The following is a 23,327-nucleotide window of genomic DNA, read 5'->3' on the forward strand; positions in this document are numbered from 1 at the left end:
GTTGTTCATTTAACGTATCCCTCGTTTTCTTCCTTTGTCGCTCCACATTAAATCTTAAGAAAACTGCGCCCCCTAAGCCAGTAACTGTGAAACTTCATTCACTCAGTAAAACCATTTATTTATACAAACAGTATATAAAATAACAGTATTTTTTTTTTTATACATAGTTTATACAATGTCTGATTTTATTTTTGCAAGCATTTACTTAAAAAATTATTTGACGTAAATGTTTGTCAGTCCAGGTTTAATGCTGAAGTGCATTCAAATCAACTTCATAAGCCATTTTTTTATTTAACATACATACATTATGAATATATATATATATATATATATATGTATATATATACGTATATATATGTATATATATATGTGTATAAATATATATGTATATGTGTATAAATATATGTATATATATATATATATATATATATATATATATATACACATACATATATATGTATATATATATACGTATACATATATATATATATACACACACGTATATATGTATATGTATACGTATATATATATATATATATACATACATATACGTGTGTATGTGTGTGTATATATATATATATATATATGTAGATATAGATATACACACACACAAGTACTGGGACACTTTAATAAAGAAGAAAAAAAAAAGTCACGTTTATTCATTAAAAATGCTTCAGTCATGCTTGCTTGAAACTAACAAACTTAAGTTACTTGTGAAATTAACTGGTGACAAATATTTCACAATGATTCTAGAAGCCCTGAGCTGCTTTAGTTCTTACCCTTTAGGCCCAGGTCACCATAATCTCTCTGGTCTAAATAAGACATTCTCTCCTAGTTTTACAGAGGCAAGAAATCTCAGTTTAAGGACTCTTAAAAACAGGAAGCAAAGATTAACAAGAAGCAAAAAGGAAAGCCAGGAAACAGGATTTGTTGAATCTTTCTTTATTTAGCAACCACTGAGTCGAGAGGTGCCAACACTGAAAACATCAGCAGTGGATAAGTGGTATTCCCGATTCATCTGCTATGAGAATCTTGCTGTAGTTTCAAATGTAGTTAGAAATTTTATCAGGTGATATGAGAATGTTGGAAGTTTCAAAAGTAAAACACTAAGGGAGGAGTGTTTTGGTAGACTGTTAACTTTCTTTCCAATAGGAAACATGATATGGCACAAAAGCATTCTAAAAACTGATCAGAGACGTCAAAGGGAAGGTCATGTGGAAGGGGACAGCTGTCAAACTGACAAAAACTAACAATGACTGCTGACAATTCTCACATTCATTCGCACAACATTTCTCTCCCAGTGCATCAAACGCTTTTTTGAGAACACCTTAAAACTTCAATTATTATGCCTTCAAAAAATGGCATGGAATAAAATGCTATAACAGCCAATCAACAAAACCGCTATACACAGCGCCAAGTATGGAAAACAAACCCCCAAAACAAGGTTATTTAAAGTGCAGATGAACCAAGTCAGTCATGCTAGGAACGGAGTGGTAATCAGTTGCTGAGTGTACATGCATACGATTAAGAACAACTATGAATGAAGGATTTCAGTGGTACAAAAAACAAACAAACATCAACAACCCCAAAAGGGTGGAATATGTGAGTATCAACTGATCCAAGTTTGTACCCTATACCTACGATGAAAAAGTAAATAAATAAAATCAAAACTAAAAAATAAACCAAAATCGTCATTCATCAAGGGGTTTAATGACAAGCAAAATCCCATTCTTTGTCCTCTGCTGATTTGTAAGAGAATTATCTAACGCTTTATTTTTTTTTTTCACATGGAAAAGTAGGAAAGAGTTTCTTTAGAACACTTGTGAATACTATCAAGTAGCCTTCAGGACTCTTGTATTTGTCGTTCCTCAGTGAGTGTGCATTCCAGTCTACAGTGCACGTGGCCGCTTGGGATTAATCTGCTTGCTGGCTTGTTCCTCCTCTTGGAGCGCCGAACGGAATGACCTCACTTTATCTGATAATGTAAGCAGACACACACACACAGCCATTAAACACAATAATTCCATCAGAAAAAGAATATTAAACTCTGAACACGTCTTTGAATCATAAAGATCATTCTAGAAGATGTATTACCTCGTAGCTCAATAAGGATCTCGATCTTCTGGTCAAGAATCTGCTCGAGTTGAGAGGAGTATGTGTCTACGTCATAGTCAACCTCCTCTGTCATCTCCAGGAGAACTTTCTCATCCTCAAGCCACCTGATAGACTCCTGTCAGCCCAGAGAGCATCAACATCATCATCAGCCAACTCCCCTCTTCACAGTTCAATGCATGTTTTGGGAAATCATGATCTCTTAAAAGAAAAGGCCCTGCTTCCACCTGGTGTTAAGATGCATTTTCAGTGATCCGATCAATGTGGTGGACCGAGATCCATTCATGTTTCTACCTGGTATTACCATGCGTCTCAAATGCATCTCCTGTGACCACTTGTGTTCAGATTTTGAGGGGAGGGTTTCTGATTTCATGACGACATACATCAATCACTATGTCAGTGTGTTTCTGCATAATCATAAACTGCAAAAAACGTAATAAAATACAAAGAAAGCAAAACAACATTTTAAAAAAAATGTTTCTCCCAGATGCAGCTGAAACTTGATCAGACACAAATGCAACATTTCTGAAATGTTTTGTTATTTTAGGATTAACCTGCGCTTCAGATGTTCATGCTTCTCATCGGTGTCCCTGCATGTTGATATCAGGCACACTGAAGAGGTTCCGTGAAGTTCTCGTGCTTGTATTCGCTTTTCACATTTTCCGATTGGACGGTTATTTCCTTTTAAAGCCACACATAACCGGCAAAGTTTAAACTGTTATTTTTAGCGCAGTGGTTGATTGACAGGTGAGGGGTGGTGCTTTACTGCTGTCCAGGATGCATTCAGGATGGGCTGCATTTCACACCTCGAATGCATGTGGTCACATGCATTTTTGACTACCTCCGTATGTGGTTTCGGATCATGTGATTGGATCACCAAAATCGCACCTTAATACCAGTTGGAAACAGGGCCATACACACCTGAAACACAGCCCTGTGGTCCTCCAGAACCTGTTCCTCCATCTCTACCAGCTGAGACACAGCCTCATGGAACGTGAAGAGCTGAGGGGAGACTTCTTCTTCCTGTAAATATATTAACAACAGCTTTTAATACAGTAGCTTGTCCTGATTTGAGAGCAGACTAAGTCAAGGAAACGTACGTCAATCTTATTTGAAAATCTGCTGTTTCTTTCTTACACTGTTTACACTTAAAGGAATAGTTCACCCAAAAATGAAAATTTTTCACCATTTACTCACCCTTACGGCATCTCAAACTTGTATGACTTTCTTTCTTTTGCGGAACACAAACAAAGATTTTTTGAAAGATATATTAAGCGACCTACCGAATCACTTCAGAAGACATGGATTTAACCACTTGAGTTGTATGGATTACCTTTATGCTGCCTTTATGTCCTTTTTAGAGTTTGAACATTTTGCAACTCATTGACTTGCGTTGTATAGGCAATAACAATATTTCCTTTAAAAAAATCTTTGTTTGTGTTCCGCAGAAGAAAGTCAGACGAGTTTGTGTAGGCAAAAAGGTGAGTAAATGATGAAAGAATTATTATTTTTGAGTGAACTGTAACTTTACAAATAAAGACTTTAGTAAACAGAGTAGATCTGTTTTACATTTTGTTCACAGAGGAGCTTGAGGTCATCTCTCTGAGGGGAATTGCCCAAATCCCACTCCTCATCCATGATTTCCAGCTGGTTGATGGCGTTGACATTGGGTCGAATGCCCTCTGTCACTGCATTGGGATCCACAGTCAGCTCCTTTACTCTAAAGGCACAATGACATCATATTTATAAGAGTGTTTTGATATCAAACATGCTGAACTGAATGACACCATGCACAGCTCACAGGACTCCAATCAACTGGGCAGAGATGAATGCTTGGAGATGGCTGAGTCTTTAATGTAATCTGGATTTTTAATATTTAGAAAATTCCATGCATCTAAGGCTTACCTCCTAAAGCAAAACTTTACATGTTCACACTGCAGCTAAATACGCTTGAGTCAGTCATTGCGGGTTCTTGAGTGACTCCCGTAAACAATTTACAAACAGAACGATACATTAGGGGTTATGGCTGCATTTAAACACGGTTGACAATCCCAAAACTTTGCAGCATTTACATGGCCACTGTATACTCTTACCTTATGTTAAAATGGAACGTAACTTTTTTTGTTTATTTAAAGCTGAAGTGTGTAATTCTGGCAAAACTAGCACTACCAAACGGAATTGCAAAAAAAATCTGTTTTCAAAACAGCTTTCTGAATACGCCCCCCATCTACCGCTGGTTAAACAAAGAGATGGTCCACCACCCCCCAACTCAAGCCACTGGTTGAGTACCGTTGTTGGTGCGGGTCTAAGCGGGTCACAGAAAGACAGTGCTTAGTTTTTGAGATAATTAACCTATGAACGGCTTACTAATAGCTGTCTCTGCATATTAAGCTTGGATAGGATAAAGTATCTTAACACAGAAAAAGTTACATACATCAGCTTAAAAAAAGTCTAATGTCCAAAGATTACCATTTTAACCTAAGGTTTCAGCTAGAGGTTTGCATTCCCAAAGAACTTCTGCAGGACCCGATTAGATTTCTCGTGGCGTGGGATAAAATGTCTGCGTTGAAGGCGGGAGCTGACAGTACTTCATATGAGAGGTGTGCGGTAGCGGATGGTCAGAGAAAAGTCTAAAATATCCCATGTGGATATCTTTTTTATGTTATTATTTTTTGAATGCAAAAAAAAAAGAAAAAAAGAATAAATTGATCTAATATTTAGAGCAGGCTAAGCAGGTAGTCAACGGTGCATTAGAAGAATGGCAGAACAAAGCTTGGACACACTGTGTCATCCTAGGATGTAAAACTCGAACTGGAAAATGGTCAGTTTAGTGTTAAGAAACCAACCTCAGGCAAGTCAGATGGGCATCATGTCATGCGTCATCCGATAATAGCAATAACAGAAAAACAAAACGTTCTTTGTGTACACTTCTTGTCTATTTGAATGGCTTTTGCCCTATGTGGAAAACAAACGCTGGGTTGTGGGAAGGGGGCAGTCGGAGAGAAAATCACTGCGGGCAGAGAGTGGGTGAACAGAGGAAAATGCAGCAGGAGCGTTCGGGTGCGGTATGTAAAAATGTATGTCTCACGCAGACCACTAGTTTCAGGTTTAACAAGCATGCGATTATTAAATTGAGCATAACGTAAATTCTAGCATATTTTCTCAATATCCAAACCATACAACCCAACCTTTTCCTACATACAGCAAGAGCTTTTGCTTTTAAATAAAATAAAAACAGAAGTAACTGAACATTTTAAAAGCCATGCAAAAAAAAAAAAAAATAATAAAAACAAATAATTATAATAATAATAAAAATTAAATCTGTCTTCTGAACAATGCAACTGAAGCAAAAACACTGAGAAATATTTGTAGCGATTTGTGCAAACACATTTCAACATGGACTGTTTTTTTGTGACTGTTTATGGTGTCATCATTTTTAAAAAAAATGTATTTGTGTGTAGTGTTCATTAACATTAATAATCATATTATTGAGTTATTCCCAAAGGAGAAGGACGGACAAAACAGCACCACCAAATATGACACACATTCCCAGGGTTACAAAAATGAAATGACAGCAGATCAGGGGGGAAATGAAAATGTTTACACCAAGCACAACCATTGTCGTGAGTGCAGCCAATGTGTCTAGTATATAACGCAACAGACTGTGGTTATATGCATTGTAGTACATGAGTCTTTCCATGCTTCGGTTGCAAACCAAGGGACTTTTGTTACCGACTGAGCAGTGTTGGGGAGCTACTTGGAAACTGTAGCTTGCCAAGCCAAAAACTACTCATTTTTTAAACAATATCACAATACATACAAAAGAAAACTATATAACAATTTAATAATAATATAACCTTATTTAAATAATCGGACTGTACTATATATTTAAAAGACATGAAACCAAAAAATGGTTCTAATTTACAGTGAAAGCATCCAACTTAAAACACCTAAATTTTCACCAAATGCAACTAATAAAAAAAACAGATTATATAAATGAATTGAAAACATAAAGCTACATAGCAGTGTTTAAATATTTATTGCAATACAAAATAAATAAATAAAAAAACAACAACATTTGAGTGACGACTCAAATGAATCAGTGAATCTGAACTGGTCTCAACATACAACATACTGAAATGAATCAGTTTTCAAATAAGTCCAAGAATGTGTATTAACAGAGTAAATAAGTACGATTTTGAATTCATGTTGACTTAAAGTTAGTATTATTGCGACTTTCTGCAAGTCATTCCCCAACACTGCTATTGAGCGTGTATCTGATTTAGAACAGGGTGGTAAACTGCGCAGACGTGTGCTCATACTCATAAGTGGGAAAGGGTTCAGATCGACTTCCTCCCCCCTGAGAGAAGGGGATGTCAGAGGGGCTAATCCCAAACTCCTTTACTCTGAAGAGAGTCAAGAACAGCAGAGAAGAGAGAGGGAGAAGAGCACAGCCAATCAGGAGAGATGTACAGTTAGGACAAAACTTTTTCGCATCAGCACCTGCATTTTGAATCACTTGTACAACAGCAATATTGAATGACTTTTGTTAATATTCAAACATTGAAAGTGACATTTTAAGATCTCTCTAAAAAAAAAAAAAAAATGGGTATTTACTTACAAAGAGCAAAGGAAAACAGCTAAAAGCTACAGTACAATAGTCCTATTCCTCTTAAATTTTCATAATTTTAAACTGTCGGTACACAATACTCTGTCCTCACCTGTTGGCATATCTCAAAGTGTTCAGTGTGTTCTCACAGGAGGCCATACCAGGAGAGATGGTGGCGATCTGGGAAGGCAACAGTCACAATTAGAGCTGTGCAAACAGCCTAGGTTTAGCCAAAGGTTAACTTAGCCAAATCCCAATGAGTGAGAAAGATTACTTAATCAAACTTACCATGCATGTCCTGGAGTTCTCTCCGATGAATGAGTCTCTAAGCACCTGTGTGAGCTTGCTCGCTCTGAACGGGGTGTGTGGTTTATTACGGCCCAAAGCTCTAATACATTCCTGATAGATCAAGTCAGAAAAGGTTAGAAAAGCTTTAATTATATAATAATAAAATAATATAATATCCATACCATCTAAAGCTTGTCACTAATACTCTAGGGCTGCTTTTGGATGGTGCTGACCTTCAGAGCCAGCAGACTCTTGTTGATCTCAGCTCCCTCTAAGCGAGTCTGCCGGTCAGCGCTGGACGTGTCCGCTCCACGCTCGTTACCTGCCAGATCAATGAGTGAGAATTTTCCATGCATTTTGCCCTTCCTTCGCAGAATGATCTGGAAAACGGCGTGGCTACGGGATGAGTGGGCATTGGCTGAGGTCTGACCTGACGTCCTGACATGGAAAAGTAAATGGTAAAATTTAGGTCAGAGGTTTCAGATGCATGTAGTGACAATTAGGGATGTCAAAAGCACTGGGACTCTGGTATCAACATACTTTGGTACAATCTTTCTGCAGCGTCTGTGGAACAGTTTCAATTTGGTACCCGAGTGCTGTGCCTCTGGTCATGGCAGCCGCAAAGAAAATATCGGTGTGCGCATAATATGATAATTCTGCTAATCTCAAGACGGTTTGATTATTTCTATATACTTTTACCTGACAGGCCAGTGAGTCTTGTAGGCTAGCCTGCAGGCTGTGAACACAAGTTGCCACATGCACACGTTTTTGCCACATGCGTTGTTTAGTAGCAGCATGTAACTAATGGAGTTTGAATAATGACAAACTAAATAACAGATGGATTACATTTCACTAGTTTTGGCATCAACTACTGAACTTTTGGTATTATGACAACCCTACTGTGAACTGATTCCAGATTAAAGATCCCGCAAACATTTATGAAAAGCTAATCAGAAGTATATTCATCGATTACAGCAATATTTAATGTAAATGATGGCTGATATGTTCAAACCCAAGCGAAGCATATTTGTACCCCTCACTGTGTATTACCTGCAACTGTTCCCCATTTCAATGAGTTTGAGGACATCCTCAGTGCATTTGACCTCTCGCTCCTGAAGCCCAACCACCTGCACCTGCTGTTTCCCATCCTCCAGCACACGTAGCTTAGCCTTCCGATTCAACAGGTCAAACACCTACAGAACACAAAGATCATAAAATATCACCATTGAGAACCAAAAACAAACCAATGAATTAAGACTTTGTGAAAACTACCACCTTACCATATAGGTACAATTCTTGACATGGTATGCATAGATCTTATTTTATAGACAAAGAGATGACGTAAACAAGAGCCACTTGCCTTTCCACTGTAGATTTCAAAGAAAGTTGCGTAAACCTGAAGGTCCAGTTTCTTATAATTTGGCTTCTTCAGCATGAGAAAAACATCTCGAGCTGTGTGTATAACAAGTATATGAATAAGCTTGCTTGAAAGAAATAAAAAGAGATTAAACAAATTAGAAAATCTAACAAACATCGATTACCAGCTAATGCGTAGATTCCTTTCGAACAATCCTGGTTCTTTCCAGAAAAATCTCCACCCATGGTCTAAAACACAACACAATTATAGTAAGCTTTATGTCATATTACAGTGGTATATTAAAATAAGCAATACTGTTGTGGATATTTTGAATGCAAAATGGTTAAACTGCGCATACAATGTGGTTCTGATTATGTACTCCAAGCATTATAATTTTCAAGTTATGTATTGTATTACCCTATTTGTTCTTTTTCTGCCCTAAAAGTGTCTGGGCACCAGAAACCGTATATCGTTTCGCTTATCAACCTATATCTTCTAAACTCAAAGTCCTTTAGCACTTAGCAAAACTTGGTAAACGTTGACAAAGACATTAAGGATGCACGCTAAATTTCGTCCAATTCTGCCCATAGTCAAGTAATTTTTATTTGAATAATGCTTTTCACAACACACATAGTTTCAAAGCGGCTTTCCAGGAAATCATGCATTAACAAAAAATGAAACTGTAATATCTATAAAGTCTTAGAGTCATCATTGTGTAGTTTGATTAAATATGATTGTAAATTGTGTATAGAAATTAAATAAATAATAATTGTATTTAGAACCCCTGTGAGCAAGCTAAAGGTGACATAGGGTGCACTACAACTGAAACAAATGTCATAGCTCTGTAACTGTTTCATCAAGGAAGGCAATCTTCTTTGGTTCAAGTGCTAAAATATCCTTAAAATATCGATTCAGTAAATCAACAAATGCCTATCTAATTTCAGCAGCTAATAAGTTGCGTTGTGAAAGTCTGATCATTATGAAATTTGGCATCCACATTAAGGTTCCCGAAATTAGGCTGTTTACCAAAATTTGTGAGAATCGTTGCTATATTCAGTTAATTAAGGTTTAGATAAAAACTCTGGAACTGCACTGGCTTGATAAAAATGTAGAATGCTAGAATAGCATTTCCTCTGAATCCTTTACTGCTCCAAAATCATATGTTCATGTGGATTTCCATTTCCAAATGAAATGTTTCTACTATAGGTACTTTATTTTATTTTTTTAAACCTACTGTTTCGAACTGGTCGTAGGCCATTAGTCTGATTCACATGCAATGTGGTACGTATCATCTAAAGACCCTCCTGACAAAAACGTGTTAAACAAAATTGATTCTTCAGGGGGCCTGGGTAGCTCAGTGGTAAAGATGCTGGCTACCACCCCTGGAGTTCGCTAGTTCAAATCCCAGGGCATGCTGAGTGACTCCAGCCAAGTCTCCTAAGCAACCAAATTGGCCCGGTTGCTAGAGAGGGTAGAGTCACATGGGGTAACCTCCTTGTGATCGCTATAATGTGGTTCGTTCTTGGTGGGGCGCGTGGTGAGTTGAGCGTGGTTGCCGCGGTAGATGTCGTGAAGCCTCCAGCCTCCACTATGTCTCCGTGGCAACGTGGTCAACAAGCCATGTGATGAGATGCGTGGATTGACAGTCTCAGACATGGAGGTAACTGGGATTCATCCTCCACCACCCGGACAGAGGCGAATCACTATGTGACCACGAGGACTTAAAAGCACATTGGGAATTGGGCATTCCAAATTGGGAGAAAAAATAAATAAAAAATGGATTCTTCAAGGAATTTCAGAGTTAATACGGCGACACGTATTTGGGTGTGGCCTATTATGACCAATTGGCCTGTAGCTTGAAAGCACACTATAATTTAGGAAAATCCTAATTGTGCAGCTGTCATCAGAGCAGTTGCAGGGATGCAAACTCATGAGAGGTAAAAAAAAAAAAAAAAAATAGGTGAGGAAGTCATTGCAGGTGTTCCAGATGTACATTTTCAGTTGATTAGTTTGTTTTATTAAAGCTTTTTAAGTGTTTAAGCTTAAAGTAACTGTTTCAAGTGATTTTAATAAGGAAAATGTAGAGAATTTTACCAAACAATTTGGGTTAATTAGCTTCGGAAAAGGTGACTTTAGCTGAAAAGTAGTTTACATGCATCCCTGAGTTGAAATTTAACAAAAATAACTTTGTCCACAGGATCCACAGAATCAAATGTCATTATTTTGGTCATCATCTCTTCTTCACATGTGCTTGGACCCCGATAATTGCCGCTTGCAGCTAATATTTATTTGTACTTTTACCCTGTTGCTATAAAAGAACTACCACTCACATGTGTTTTTCCACTTCCTGTTTGGCCATAAGCAAAGCACGTGGCCATTCCTCTATCAAAGATAGTTTCCACAAGAGGTCTTGCGGTAAACCTGCGGAGACAGCGTAATAATTAAATCCTGACATACAAAGGGAAATTCTAGCTTATTTAACAACAGCATTTAAGAAAAATGTATTTATCAAAATATAAAATCATCCTCTACCTGTAAACCATTTCATTTGTTGTACTGTCATCAAAGGCATAATCAAAGCGAAATGTTTGGTTCTCTAGGTATCGAGTTAGGTCCACCTTCTGTTTTGGTTCATGGACCATAACAACATCTTTACTTGGAATTGTAATGACATCCAAGTCCTTTACTGTCAACTCTAAAACACACAATTAAGAAATAATTAACAGTGCATCCTAGACAATAAAAAACAAAACACCCTTTTTTTTTTTTTTTTTTTAAATACATTTTTTACCTTTTTTATTAAGGGGACGTTTCCTTACGCACACACATATTCGGTGCTCTTCAATCTGTCAAAATAAGGATCACAGATTTAAATTTTTGTCCTATTTTGTATGTAGTCATGTATACATGTCACATGTATATAACCTTTTAATTTTATTCTCAGAATAATTTTAACTGATATACGGTGCATCTCACAGAATATCACAAAATGTCAAGAAAATGTTCAGGTCAAATTTCACCATTAAAATCAATATATATATATTTTTTAGACAATTAAAGCTGCACTATGTAAGATTCTTTTTTTTTTTTTTTTTTTAATGACCAAATTGCCATTACTGATTGAGTACATAATCAGTCTTCAAAACAATGTTCTTTACCTAGGTAAGCCTATAAAAATTATTTGTATTTTTTTTATTTGCGCGAAATCGTTGGCTTATGACGTACATCCTTGCGTCATAACGTCATGTCCGTGAACATAGGAAAGAAGAGCCAGTTGTCTCGTTCCCATGTAAACAGTAGATGGCGGTAATGCACTGTTTTAGTTTGCAAGTTGCCGTTAAAAGAAGAAAGAAACAACAGTTCAATTCAGTCACACTCATATTGTTCCGGACAACATCGCAACAATCTGGATGTATGTTCATCTGTTATCCGATTGGCGAAGTTGTTTACCTGCTATACTGCTTGGATATGTTTCTGGTAGGGTTGTTGAAGCTAATATTGCTCGTCATGCTTGTATGAATCGAACAATACTCGTGTGTTAACCAATCGTGCTGTATCTACGTTGTCGGGGTGGGGGGTGTTACAGTGACATGTTTACTAATATTTATGACTTCTGAAATTGACTTAACTGTTATATTGCATTTTTAAGCATATTATTTTCAGGTTTAATAAAGTATATTTTATCCCCATCATTATTGAATCCTCGTTTTATGTTTTTAGTTTACTGTGTTATAGTGTGCATTCATAGACATACTATTTTAGTATTACGGTTAACTTGCATTATCAACTGAGGCTGTACAATATAATATAAAAATAATAGTCTTCCATTGAACTCGTATCAACCATATCACGAGTATCACCTCTTAAATTAATAAGTGTAGTACAACACAAACATTAATAGTAGATAAAACACTTGAAAAATTTTAATAATAATAATTTAAATATACTGGTAGTGATTGAGTCCTCTGTTCTTTATGTAAAAGCACTTTGAGTGTAGTGTCAGAAAAGCGCTGTAAGTGTAAAATTCATTCATTCAAAATATGTGAATACGAGTGTTGTTTATCTTCATCAAAGCAAGTAATATTACAGTTTAAATGTTTAATCGTATAACATTATATCAACATGAAAATAACACATTACGACTCCGGCTCTGAATATCGCTCGTCGTGATTACACATGGCGATGTCCAGGTAAGCCCAAATCAAGAGATTCATCCACCAGAATAGCAGTGCCACATTTAGTGTTCTTCCACAAATTGCTTGCTATTTTAAGTTTCAACCACAGAAGTCGCTAGAGAGCACAAAGTTAAGTAGTGCAGTTTTAAGCACATTTAGCGCCTAAATTCTCATTACTGTAATGCAGAAAAATAATAATATACTTAAGTAAGATTATACATCATGGAAGCATTTGCTGTACTGAAATGCATATTGAAAAAATGTCCAAACAGGATTTTTTTTTTTTTTTTGCATTACAGTTATAAGAATTTAAGGGTAAATGTGCTTGTCATGAAAATGTCACATTTAAAAACAAAACAAAAAACAAAAAAAACAAAACAAAAAAGGCTTTTCCTTGGTTTTTCTTTTGATTTTGGAGTGAAATATGACCTGGATATGTTTTCATGATATTTACCTCTTTGGCTCCATTATTTAAATGCCAAAGCAATTACAATGAATGTTTTTTGTTTGTTTTATGAGATTCACTTTATAAAGCACTTCTGTTCATGCTTACCAAATCTGTTGTGGTTAAAGGCCGATAGTCTAGGCTTGCTCTGAAGTCTCTGATCATCTGCAGTATTTCATAGTTTGGAATGGTTGTATCAGTCTCCTTCAAGACAAAACAACAACAAAGCACATTCACCACAAGAACACCATCAGGTGAAATAAACTATAAGTCAAACCTGAGAAACACATTACAAATAAATGCAGAGAGCAGAGATGAGACGTCTGACCTGTGCTTTCTTCTCTCTCAGTTCCTGTTGCTGTAGCCTACGTCTCTCCCTCTTCTCCTGCAACTTCTCCACTTCCTTCACACAATTCGACTTCCTCCTCGCTGCTACAGAGGAGACCGACACACAATTCTGTCTAAACAAATGCAACAAATGCTTCCTCTCTTTCAACCCGCCTGCCTCCCAGTCTGGATCTCTCACCCAATGTGTGTCTATCCAGACAGAGTGGCCATTGAAGCAGGCCAGAGCTTCTGGCAGCTGGCACATGGTAGCGCCAATAACAGCCCTCTCCATCTTAAAAAAGCTCTTATTAATTGAGCAGGGCTTTTACAAAGTCATTTATATGTGCACTCCTGTTGTCTACATCATACCCAACATTACTGCTACAGTGGCACTGCAAATAGTAGCATCAGTATAACATTAAATAAATGATTAAGTCAAATAATGGAAGTCATTAATATTCATCAGATTCATTTCATCTATGCAAAAACAGTGCATAAGATTCTGCATAAAAAAACATCCGCACTAAAATATGTCTGCTCCGCAATAGAAATAAAATAAGCTAGCATCAGAATCGGCTCTGCTCCATTCGTTCTGTGTAAATGACATGCTCCATCAGAGCAACTTTAAAGGAGTCATTATTTACTTATCCTCATGTTGTTCCAAACCCATATGACTTTCTCAAAAAGTATGTCCCCCTTTACTTTCATTGTATGAGACAACACAGCACCAAAATTTCTAAACTTGCGTTGCACAGAAGAAAGAATGTGAAATGGGTTTGACATAATAGATTTTTCATTTTTGGCTTAACTATCCCTTTAAACATTTTCATTTAAGCATGCAGCTTTTTGCTTTCTATGGTTGCTCAGTGCTGTTATCAATAAAACAGAATTATTAATTCTTACCTTAAAATTCAGATTTATTAATGTCTGTGGATAGATCCAACATTTTTGAAAAAATAAATAAATACTAATAATAATAAAAAATAACAATGCATAAGGGAATTGACTTTCCCTCCACCTCTAAACCGAACAAGCCAATCAAACATGCTTGTGGTTCCACCCAGTGGATGGAAGGTACAACCAATTTGATGATTTTGATTCCAGGTTAAGTCAGCAGCCAGACTCATGTAAGCTTCATGACTTCAAAGTAAGAGGATTAATCAGGGAAGTTCAGAGTCAGATCAAAGCTGTCCAGTCATGTACAGTGTAATGAAAAACCACACTAGCATTCAGAGGGGTGGCCAAACCACACCCGATGAGACAGAGCCAAGACAGGACAGATGAACAAGGTTTACGTTTACTGCAAAATACAGACTACTACTTCTGTCACTGTGTATGACACACATCCTCTGCAGGAGGCCTCCTTCGACTTTTAACATTTTCCTGTGGGACACAGGGGTTGATGGGAACAGACTGAAAATGGGCGAGGAGTGTCATATTACCGTTTTGTTGTTGCTGAGTTAGCTGACTTTGGGACTGGCTCTGTGTGGGCTGAGAGGGCTGTTGTGCTGGTGGTGGAGGAGGTGCTGATTCTGGCTGCTGTTGCTGGGCCGGCCGTGCTCGAGTTGAGCCAACTATAAAACAGGACGCACAAGAGTGAGCCAATCACACTTATACAAACCAAGTGTGTTTTAAAATCCTTAAGCATCACTTGGTCAGAAGGTTGCAGAAGTTCAGAACGAGTAATAATTGCAGCATGAATTTTGCATTTTCTATCTTTTTAGACCTGGATTTTTAGTTACACTAGGTTTTTTCAAGGTCCATGAAGCTCTTCAGTTTTAAAAGATCAAGAAAAATGTGATCCCTTGTGATATGACCCCTTTAAAAAGCAATTAATATAATGGTGTTGTCACTACAAACCAATCAATAACAACAAAATGACAGAAGATCACAAGAAAGGAATGGATCAAATGTTTAAACATTTGAATTACAAATGCAGATGTCCTGAGTGCTATATGAGCAAATATACCTCTGTTGTCTCTGGATGGTATTTCGCTCCTTCCCGGTGCAATAGTTCTACGATTCTGCATGCAAACAGAACCAGTTCAAAAGGTTAAAAGGTTCAAATGACAATCAGAGTGCAAGTTTAACATGTAAATTCAACCTTATTCTAACCTTAGGGATTTTGTTGACCTTCACAGAGCTTGACATAGGAGGTGGTGGGGTTACAGGGCTCAAGGAAATCTCCTCCTCTGCTGCAACATCTGGATTTAATGAGAATATGCACTCCAAATCGATCTGTTCCGAAAAAAGGACACTATTTAGAACACGACTGTGAACATTACAAGAAAAAAAATCCTGCCCTTTTAAATCCAAGTCAAGCAGAATTTCCAATCTTTAAAAGAAAACCTGTACTGATTACATAATAGCAGGATGTATATTTTAAAAGGAATACAGCACAAGTCCATTGACTGAGTGCTTGTAATATCCGAGTACCAAGTTTCATACTGCACGCTAACAACACGGGAATGTTGTTCCATCCATTATTAATAATACAGGAAGCTGAGAGGATACTAGACTTACCTCTTTCCCTTTAGTGTCTCCATTTTCTATCCATTCCACAGTAACACTTTCATTATCTTCATTTAAGGAGGTCACCATGGCCTGGTGTATTCGCCCTGTAAGATATCCAACAGCGATGAGTGATAAAGACAAATAATACAAATAAAAAAAAATACATGTACTAACTTTAAATTTTATACAAGTTTAAAGAGATCTTGAAAAGTGAGGTTATAAAAAAGACGGCATGAAGGCAGAAATCCTGTTCCTCAGGATACATAAGAAGTTCTTGACTACTGAAACGTCCCTGCGCAGCACCGAACAAACACAGCCATGTTTCAGTATCTATTATTCAGAGCTATCCCTCCTCACATGTCTCCATCCCTGTAATAATTCAACAGCAGCATCATCAGAAAAAAGCACACATTATTATGCTGCAATAAAACAAGCTATTTAAAACTACTGTTTGCTGCATTAGGTCAACAGAAGGTAGGCTGCTGTCATGATTATTAAATAACCATCTGATCGCGGTTATTTGATCTAGATTATTGGGCATTCTAATTCCAATCACATTATATTGCCCAAATAAGGGAATTTTAAGAGAATATTGTGTGTAAATGCCATGAACCACGCGACTGTGTGTCATTCAGTTGAACGTCAGGCCCGAGCATCACTGAGCTGCACTCTGGAGCTGCATTCACACTGCCAGCGACACGCAGCGACAAAACGACCTCATCTCATTCATTTTCAATGAGAGCTGGCGACCATTGGACACCAGATGTGGGTGTGCCCAGCAATGCGACAAAGTTGAGAAATGTTTAACTTTATGCAAATGAAGAGTGACTTTAGGGAGCGACAGCCAATCCGAGAGAAGACGGTAGAGCTCACATGATCCTTCTCTCTCAGCTCCTGCAGTGACGGAAAGATGGAGGAAAGGACTCTCCATACACACCACTAGCAACCTAATCGCCAGCCACTGGCGACATGCAGAGACAAAGTCGCTGGCAGTGTGAACGCAGCTTAATGTGGACATCAACCAGCTCCTGTCTGGAAGAGTGCATGATGCGCTCTGAGGCGCGTGCTTTCAGCAGAGGCTTGCGCCAAACTCCTGCGAAAATATAAACGAAAAAGTATAAACTGTGAAAGTTAACACGTTTCACTTTAAACGATTGCGTAATGGCAAATGTTACTTGTTCATATACGCTTAAATGACACACAGTGACAAAGAGGAGGAGATGCACACTTATTCTATTTCTGTGGAGTGATAAAATGATGGCACGAAATCTTCAAGGTTTTGCTTCATGAGAAACAGAGCATTAAAATAACATGTGAAAGTGAAGAAATTAGGACAGAAATATTTTACTATTGTATAATATAATAAAATAAAATATAAATATAATAATATACATATATTTAAAAAATTATTTTTATAAAAATGTATCATGTAAAATATATGAGTTCAAAAAACAACAGTGTAAATGTAATATTGACCAAAACTAGAGACTTATTTTAAGTATTTAGAATTTGTTTTAGATTTTAAACATTATATTTCATGTCATTCATAAGTTTTTAAAGTCTTAAAAGGAAATCAAATATACATATTTTATTATTTGTTTTTTTATGTTTCAAGTTAAATGTGTAAAAATGACTTCTTGAGGTGTATGACGTACACATGCAGAACAAGCACACATTAAGAAATATGACAGTTAATCATGAAAGCCCTAAAAGAGACAATTAATCATCATAATCCAATTTCATAATCATCAGCCAAATTTCATAATCGTGACAGCCCTAGTTAATAGAAAAAGCCCAGCATCTATGAAACACTTCTAGGTTTCTACATTTTGTTTCAGCAAATTTAATTAATTAAAATGGGATGAGTCTCATCATATGCAGCAGGAAGATAAACATATCCTGATATGCACTACTGGCATCAATCTGATCTGTTTTACCGATTAATCGGTCCCCGTAGTTGCTTTTTAGAACTATCTTTATTGGCAAAAATATACAGTTGAAGTCAGAAGTTTACATACACTTAACTGTTAGTTAACTGTGCCTTTAAGCAGCTTGGAAAATTCCATGAAAATGATGTCAAGCCTTTAAGCAATTAGCTTCTGATAGGCTAAATGGAGTCAATTGGAGGTGTACCTGTGGATATATTATAAGGCCTACCTTCAAACTCAGGGTACGTTTACACGACAAGGATGTACTAAAAACGGAAACGTTTTTCCTATGCGTTTTTGAAAAGTTTCATGTACAGATGACAACGTTTTCAAAATGATCCCCATTCACACAGATACGCGAAAACGACTATAAACGCTGTATTATGCATGCCAGGCCAGTAGTTGGCAATGTCACTTTGTAAAGAAACACTACACGCCTGCACACATAAGCATTCTTCCACAGTGCGGTGAACACAAACAATGAAGATGGCGATTGCTGGTCGTAGTAGTGATACAGTAACTCTACACTTTGCTGGGGAAGCGTCAATAAACTCAAAATCTTGAGCAGCACAAACACAGTCCTGTAGTCCGCCATTGTAGTTTTGAATGTCTCGCGCATTGTTTTGAAGTACTCGCGCGCATGCCTATAGACTGAACACGTAATACGCATGCACATGACTTCATCGTTTTCACAAATTCCTGAAATGAAATCTTAAAACTCAGATACATCATGGATGGCATGAGGGTGAGTAAATTATCAGCAAATTTTCATTTTTGGGTGACCTATTCCTTTAAGCAGGGTTAGGGTTAAGACTACACAATAAAGCAAGACGCCTTGATTTCAAACTTTGAACTTTTATTTATTTTAACTAAAAATTCAAATAAAACTGGAAAAAAACGTTTTGAAAGATGGCTTTACAACAGTCATGAAGGGCAACATCTCTCTGGCAAAGAACCTACTTCATCTGTGCATTCTCTACCGGTCGGGTATTTTGTTGTCCGGGAAAATACATCATGTATGTGAATACATTTCTGTTCCCTCCTTCACGATATATATATTTCGCAATATCCAATTACATCGGCAACCCCTGGGCTGAGGGATCAGTGAATATTCTTGCTTTTGTGATTTTGCATTGAAAATTACATTTCTTTAAAAAACAAAAACTTAAATCAAATACATTTCTAAATTCAAATTACACTCCAAATGAAACGAAAAAGCAATTAAAATAACAAAGTGAAAATAATAATAATAATAATTTTATATATATAAGTAACAACCTTGCCATTTACCATCAGGCAAGTATCCATCTAAATATTACTTACACAAATAAAGACATAAAAACAATATGTATGATAATAATCACTGAAATATAAATCATGGTTCGAAGTGAACGTGTCTTTGTATTTTTTTATGTTTTAATCAAAGATGTATAGGCTGCTGGTGTGGTCACAATGAACTGCTCTGTGGAAATAAAGCGAACTGAACTCAAAGCACCTCCTGAGCTGAGATATATGAGGTCATCTGCAGCACTCATAGACGATACTGTTCTTGCAACAAAAAAAAAATTCAGAAGACAGAAACAAAGAGAGTGAGAACCTTTAGCATGCGCGTGTTCCACAAGACTGCACGCCTCCGAACAAAAAAACGTGTCATGCATGCCCATAGATGACTTTTCTGTTATCTGTTCTTAATAATAAAAGTGTGTTTCATCAAGCGCGTGTCTGTGTCTCACCGGGCAAATTATTTGTAAGATTAAATTGATCATAATAATAATAGCCTAATAATAATAATAATAATAATAATTTAATACATTAATGGGAAAACGAGCCAAATATCGTCTTGACATCAATGAAGGCATCAGCTAATGGTGATCACTCTGACCATCGTTGATCCCCGAGATCATCGTCTGTTGGCACAACACTAATGTGCATTTCTCTCTATAGATTAACAAAATGTTCAGACAGTCTCCTTGCTGGTTTTTCCGACACATTCAGAATCATTACCGCTTTTGCCGGTGTCGCTGCGGCTCGATTCATGCATGCAAATTTATATTTTAAAGGCTCATTATTACAGTTTAGTGTTTCTCTACAATGTAGAACAGTCTTAGCAATGTTACTTATTCTTTCTCAGCCCTGGAACTCAAACCATTTTCTGATGCTCCTCAGAACATATATATTTAAGTAGTTAAATTAATATCAGAAACGTGCGACAACTAGTCGACTAATGGCTTAAACTAACGACTACTAGTCAACTAGGAAAATCTTTGGTCGGGGGCAGCCCTAACATATAAACACCATGGGACCACGCAGCCACCATACAGCTCAGGAAGGAGACACATTCTGTCTCCTAGAGATCAGAATCAGAATGAGCTTTATTGCCAAGATGAATGTAGTTTGGTGTGAAAAGTGCAAATCAATCCCAAAACAACAGCAAAGGACCTTGTGAAGATGCTGGAGGAAACAGGTAGACAAGTATCTATATCCACATTAAAACAAGTCCTATATCATCATAACCTGAAAGGCTGCTCAGCAAGGAAGAAGCCACTGCTCCAAAACAGCCATTAAAAAACCCAGACAACAGTTTGCAAGTGCACATGGGGACAAAGATCTTACTTTTTGGAGAAATGTCCTCTGGTCTGATGAAACAAAAATTGAACTGATTGGCCATAATGACCATCATTATGTTTGGAGGAAAAAGGGTGAGGCTTGCAAGCAGAAGAACACCATCCCAACCGTGAAGCATGGGGGTGGCAGCATCATGTTGGACTGGTGCACTTCACAAAATAGATGACATCATGAGGAAGGAAAATTATGTGGATATATTGAAGCAACATCAAGACATCAGCCACAGAGTTAAAGCTCGGTCACAAATAGGTCTTCCAAATGGACAATGATGAGGTTTACAATGCATACCTCCAAAGTTGTGGCAAAATGGCTTAAGGACAACAAAGTTAAGGTATTGGAGTGGCCATCACAAAGCCCTGACCACAATCCGATAGAAAATTTGTGGGCAGAATTGAAAAAGCGTGTGCGAGCAAGGAGGCCTACAAACCTGACTCAGTTACACCAGTTCTGTCTGGAGGAATGGGCCAAAATTCCAGCAACTTATTGTGAGAAGCTTGTGGAAGGCTACCCAAAAAATTTTACCCAAGTTTAACAATTTAAACACAATGCTACCAAATACTAAAAAAGTGTACGTAAACTTCTGACCCACTGAGAATATGATGAAAGAAAGAAAAGCTGAAATAAATCATTCTCTCCACTATTATTCTGACATTTCACATTCTTAAAATAGTGATCCTAACTGACCTAAGACAGGGAATGTTTTTGGCTAAGGTGTATGTACATTTCTTTCTTCAACTGTATGCCGATAGTTTCGTCATTTCAAAATAAGAGTGTGTTTGGGGCTTGTTTATTCTTAAAAGTCCCACATTATGCACCAAATATTAATTTTTTTCTGGTTATTTTGGTTGAACTATAAACTGCGTCTGAGATTTTCTTCATTTAGAACTCTTCATCTGTGCCCATCATAGTAAGGAAAGACATTGCATATTGCACTGCTCGCTTTGAATGTAGATGTTAAATACACTACAAATGAGCAACATGACAAAACTAAAATGCTCCCGTTCTAATCAAGGCATAGACACGCTGTTTTTAATGAGAGCATTTGCGAGAGTGCAGAACTTTGTGAGGAGCGTCACAGAGCTTGCGTCGAAATGCAGTTCTCAAAGTGTAAACCTGCAGTGAATGGCAGTCATTGTAATGGGAGACTTTGTCACGTTGCTTGATTTCTGTGTTTTGTTTTGTCATATTAATAAGTAGGCCAATATGAATTTGATTTGTACAAAATAAAGTAATTTTGTTTTTTTGTGTAGCCAACATAAACAGCCTCATTGTCATTCCCATTAAAAATCAAAGATGGCGCTAGTGTGAATAAAGTCTATGGGCCATGTTTCCACTTCGCCATTTTTTATTTTAATAAAAAGTTAAGTATCTTTTGAACACTTTGTCTGATTTAAAAGAAATTTTATGCATCATCAACATCACGTCCTGAGGGTACCTGAGCAGAAAGGAGACGGCGTCACCAATTGTTCAAAGATAACTAAACACATTTGGGTGCTGACTTTAAACTTGGCATGTCTGTTTGCCATCATTGAGATGTGTCAAATGTGTGGTGCAGGGTGTCAATTTCTGGATCCCACAAAGTTTTGAAGATTGTTCTTCTGTTGCCCTTTGGGTCTCCACATTGGGCTTACTACAACATAGGCAGTTCTTCACAGAACAATTCCTGATTCACTTCAAAACCACTTAGCTGTCACAAAAAAATTTCTTACCAATCATTATGAACTCTCAATTTGTCATCTCCATTTTGGTGAATGTTAATATTGTGGCCATGTGGTGCTATGGATTGTACGCTGGGTTTGAGATTGATAAGGTACAGGTTAGAACCCTACTTAGGGAGAATCATAAACCAGTATGCATTTGTAATGTATGTCATAGCCACACTGTGGGTCCTGTAGGTCAGATAGGCTTTTATGTCATTTCTTGGCCCTGTAACAGCTGCTCACGGCTATATTTAATAACTGGTTTACTCGGTATTACAGAATGACTATATAATCTTCATTATAAAAAAATAAAAAAGTCTGTCCAACCGTTGGAATGGAATTCAGGACGAGATCAAACTCTGGGGACAGAGGACGTCAAATCATAAACTTTCAAAAGACTTGTTGGTCATCAACAAATCATGCCACTTGCGAAAGTCATCTGTCCATATATATGCTAGCACATTATAAATATGAAAAATCTCAGGTTCCACAATATGTGACTGAGGTCAAGTCAGGACTATGGAGTAGTAAAAATTTTACGGTTGGTTCAAAAACTCAAGTGACTCTCAACACTAACCTTAAGTTATCTCTCTTTAAACTGACTTACACCCAATTTCTATGGTAAAACTTTAATTTGCAAGTAAAAGACAGCTAACCTACATACATCCCAAACCATAGAACTTAAATGATTATATTCTCCAACAAGTGGGTTTTCCGATTAAACACACACGTAATAAATATTTCCCCAGTAACCTGTTCCAAAAAGGCCGGTTACTGGATTCCAATACAATATGATCTCACACAATGTGATTAACTAAAACTCCACCCGGGTTTAGCAGGTGGCTAACGTGAATCGCCCGTTGCCGTGTTGATTGACACACAAGCTAGTTAACTACCCCGGCAACCAGCACCAACAGATCAAACTCAACGTCTTGTATTTTTCTCCAAACCCTGTTGTTTCTGTGAGGTTTGTGTGAGGTTACGTTAGCATCCGTTAGCCGAACCGGGGCAACGACTTTAACGGTTACAAGCGACCCAAATATGAACTCACCATCGCTGCGCTTTATCTCCACATAAATCCCCACGACGATCTTGCCGAAGCTCACCGCCATGGCTCATTTACGGGGGTGAAGGAAACACTCAAACGGACGGGTGTGCGGGAACTTCAAAACAGTGTTTATATTTGAATTTTTCACATTTGTTGTTCCGTGTTGATCGAAACCGGGAGGCGGCCACAGCGCAAGACA

The 23,327-nt window shown here is 37.3% G+C and overlaps 1 protein-coding gene across 2 annotated transcripts; it reads right to left on the reverse strand.

The window, feature by feature from the left end:
* Positions 1-926: 926 nt before the first annotated feature.
* LOC127423706 (kinesin-like protein KIF2A) lies at positions 927-23,327 on the reverse strand. 2 transcript variants are annotated; one of them, XM_051668213.1, is made up of 21 exons: positions 23,132-23,327; positions 15,837-15,931; positions 15,429-15,551; positions 15,283-15,337; positions 14,756-14,887; positions 13,315-13,418; positions 13,095-13,190; positions 11,158-11,212; positions 10,899-11,061; positions 10,697-10,787; positions 8,551-8,614; positions 8,370-8,461; positions 8,060-8,202; positions 7,243-7,447; positions 7,010-7,120; positions 6,834-6,901; positions 6,435-6,518; positions 3,682-3,832; positions 3,034-3,135; positions 2,095-2,230; positions 927-1,975 (listed from the first exon to the last, which is right to left on the reverse strand). In XM_051668213.1, the coding sequence occupies exons 1-21, from the start codon at positions 23,190-23,192 to the stop codon at positions 1,890-1,892; spliced, it is 2,217 nt and encodes a 738-aa protein (XP_051524173.1). In that variant the 5' UTR covers positions 23,193-23,327; the 3' UTR covers positions 927-1,889. The 2 variants fall into 2 exon arrangements, with proteins under 2 accessions (XP_051524173.1, XP_051524174.1); XM_051668214.1 differs by lacking the exon at positions 6,435-6,518.

The sequence above is a fragment of the Myxocyprinus asiaticus genome, chromosome 33 (genome assembly GCF_019703515.2).
Source record: "Myxocyprinus asiaticus isolate MX2 ecotype Aquarium Trade chromosome 33, UBuf_Myxa_2, whole genome shotgun sequence".
NCBI classification, from domain to species: Eukaryota; Metazoa; Chordata; class Actinopteri; order Cypriniformes; family Catostomidae; genus Myxocyprinus; species Myxocyprinus asiaticus.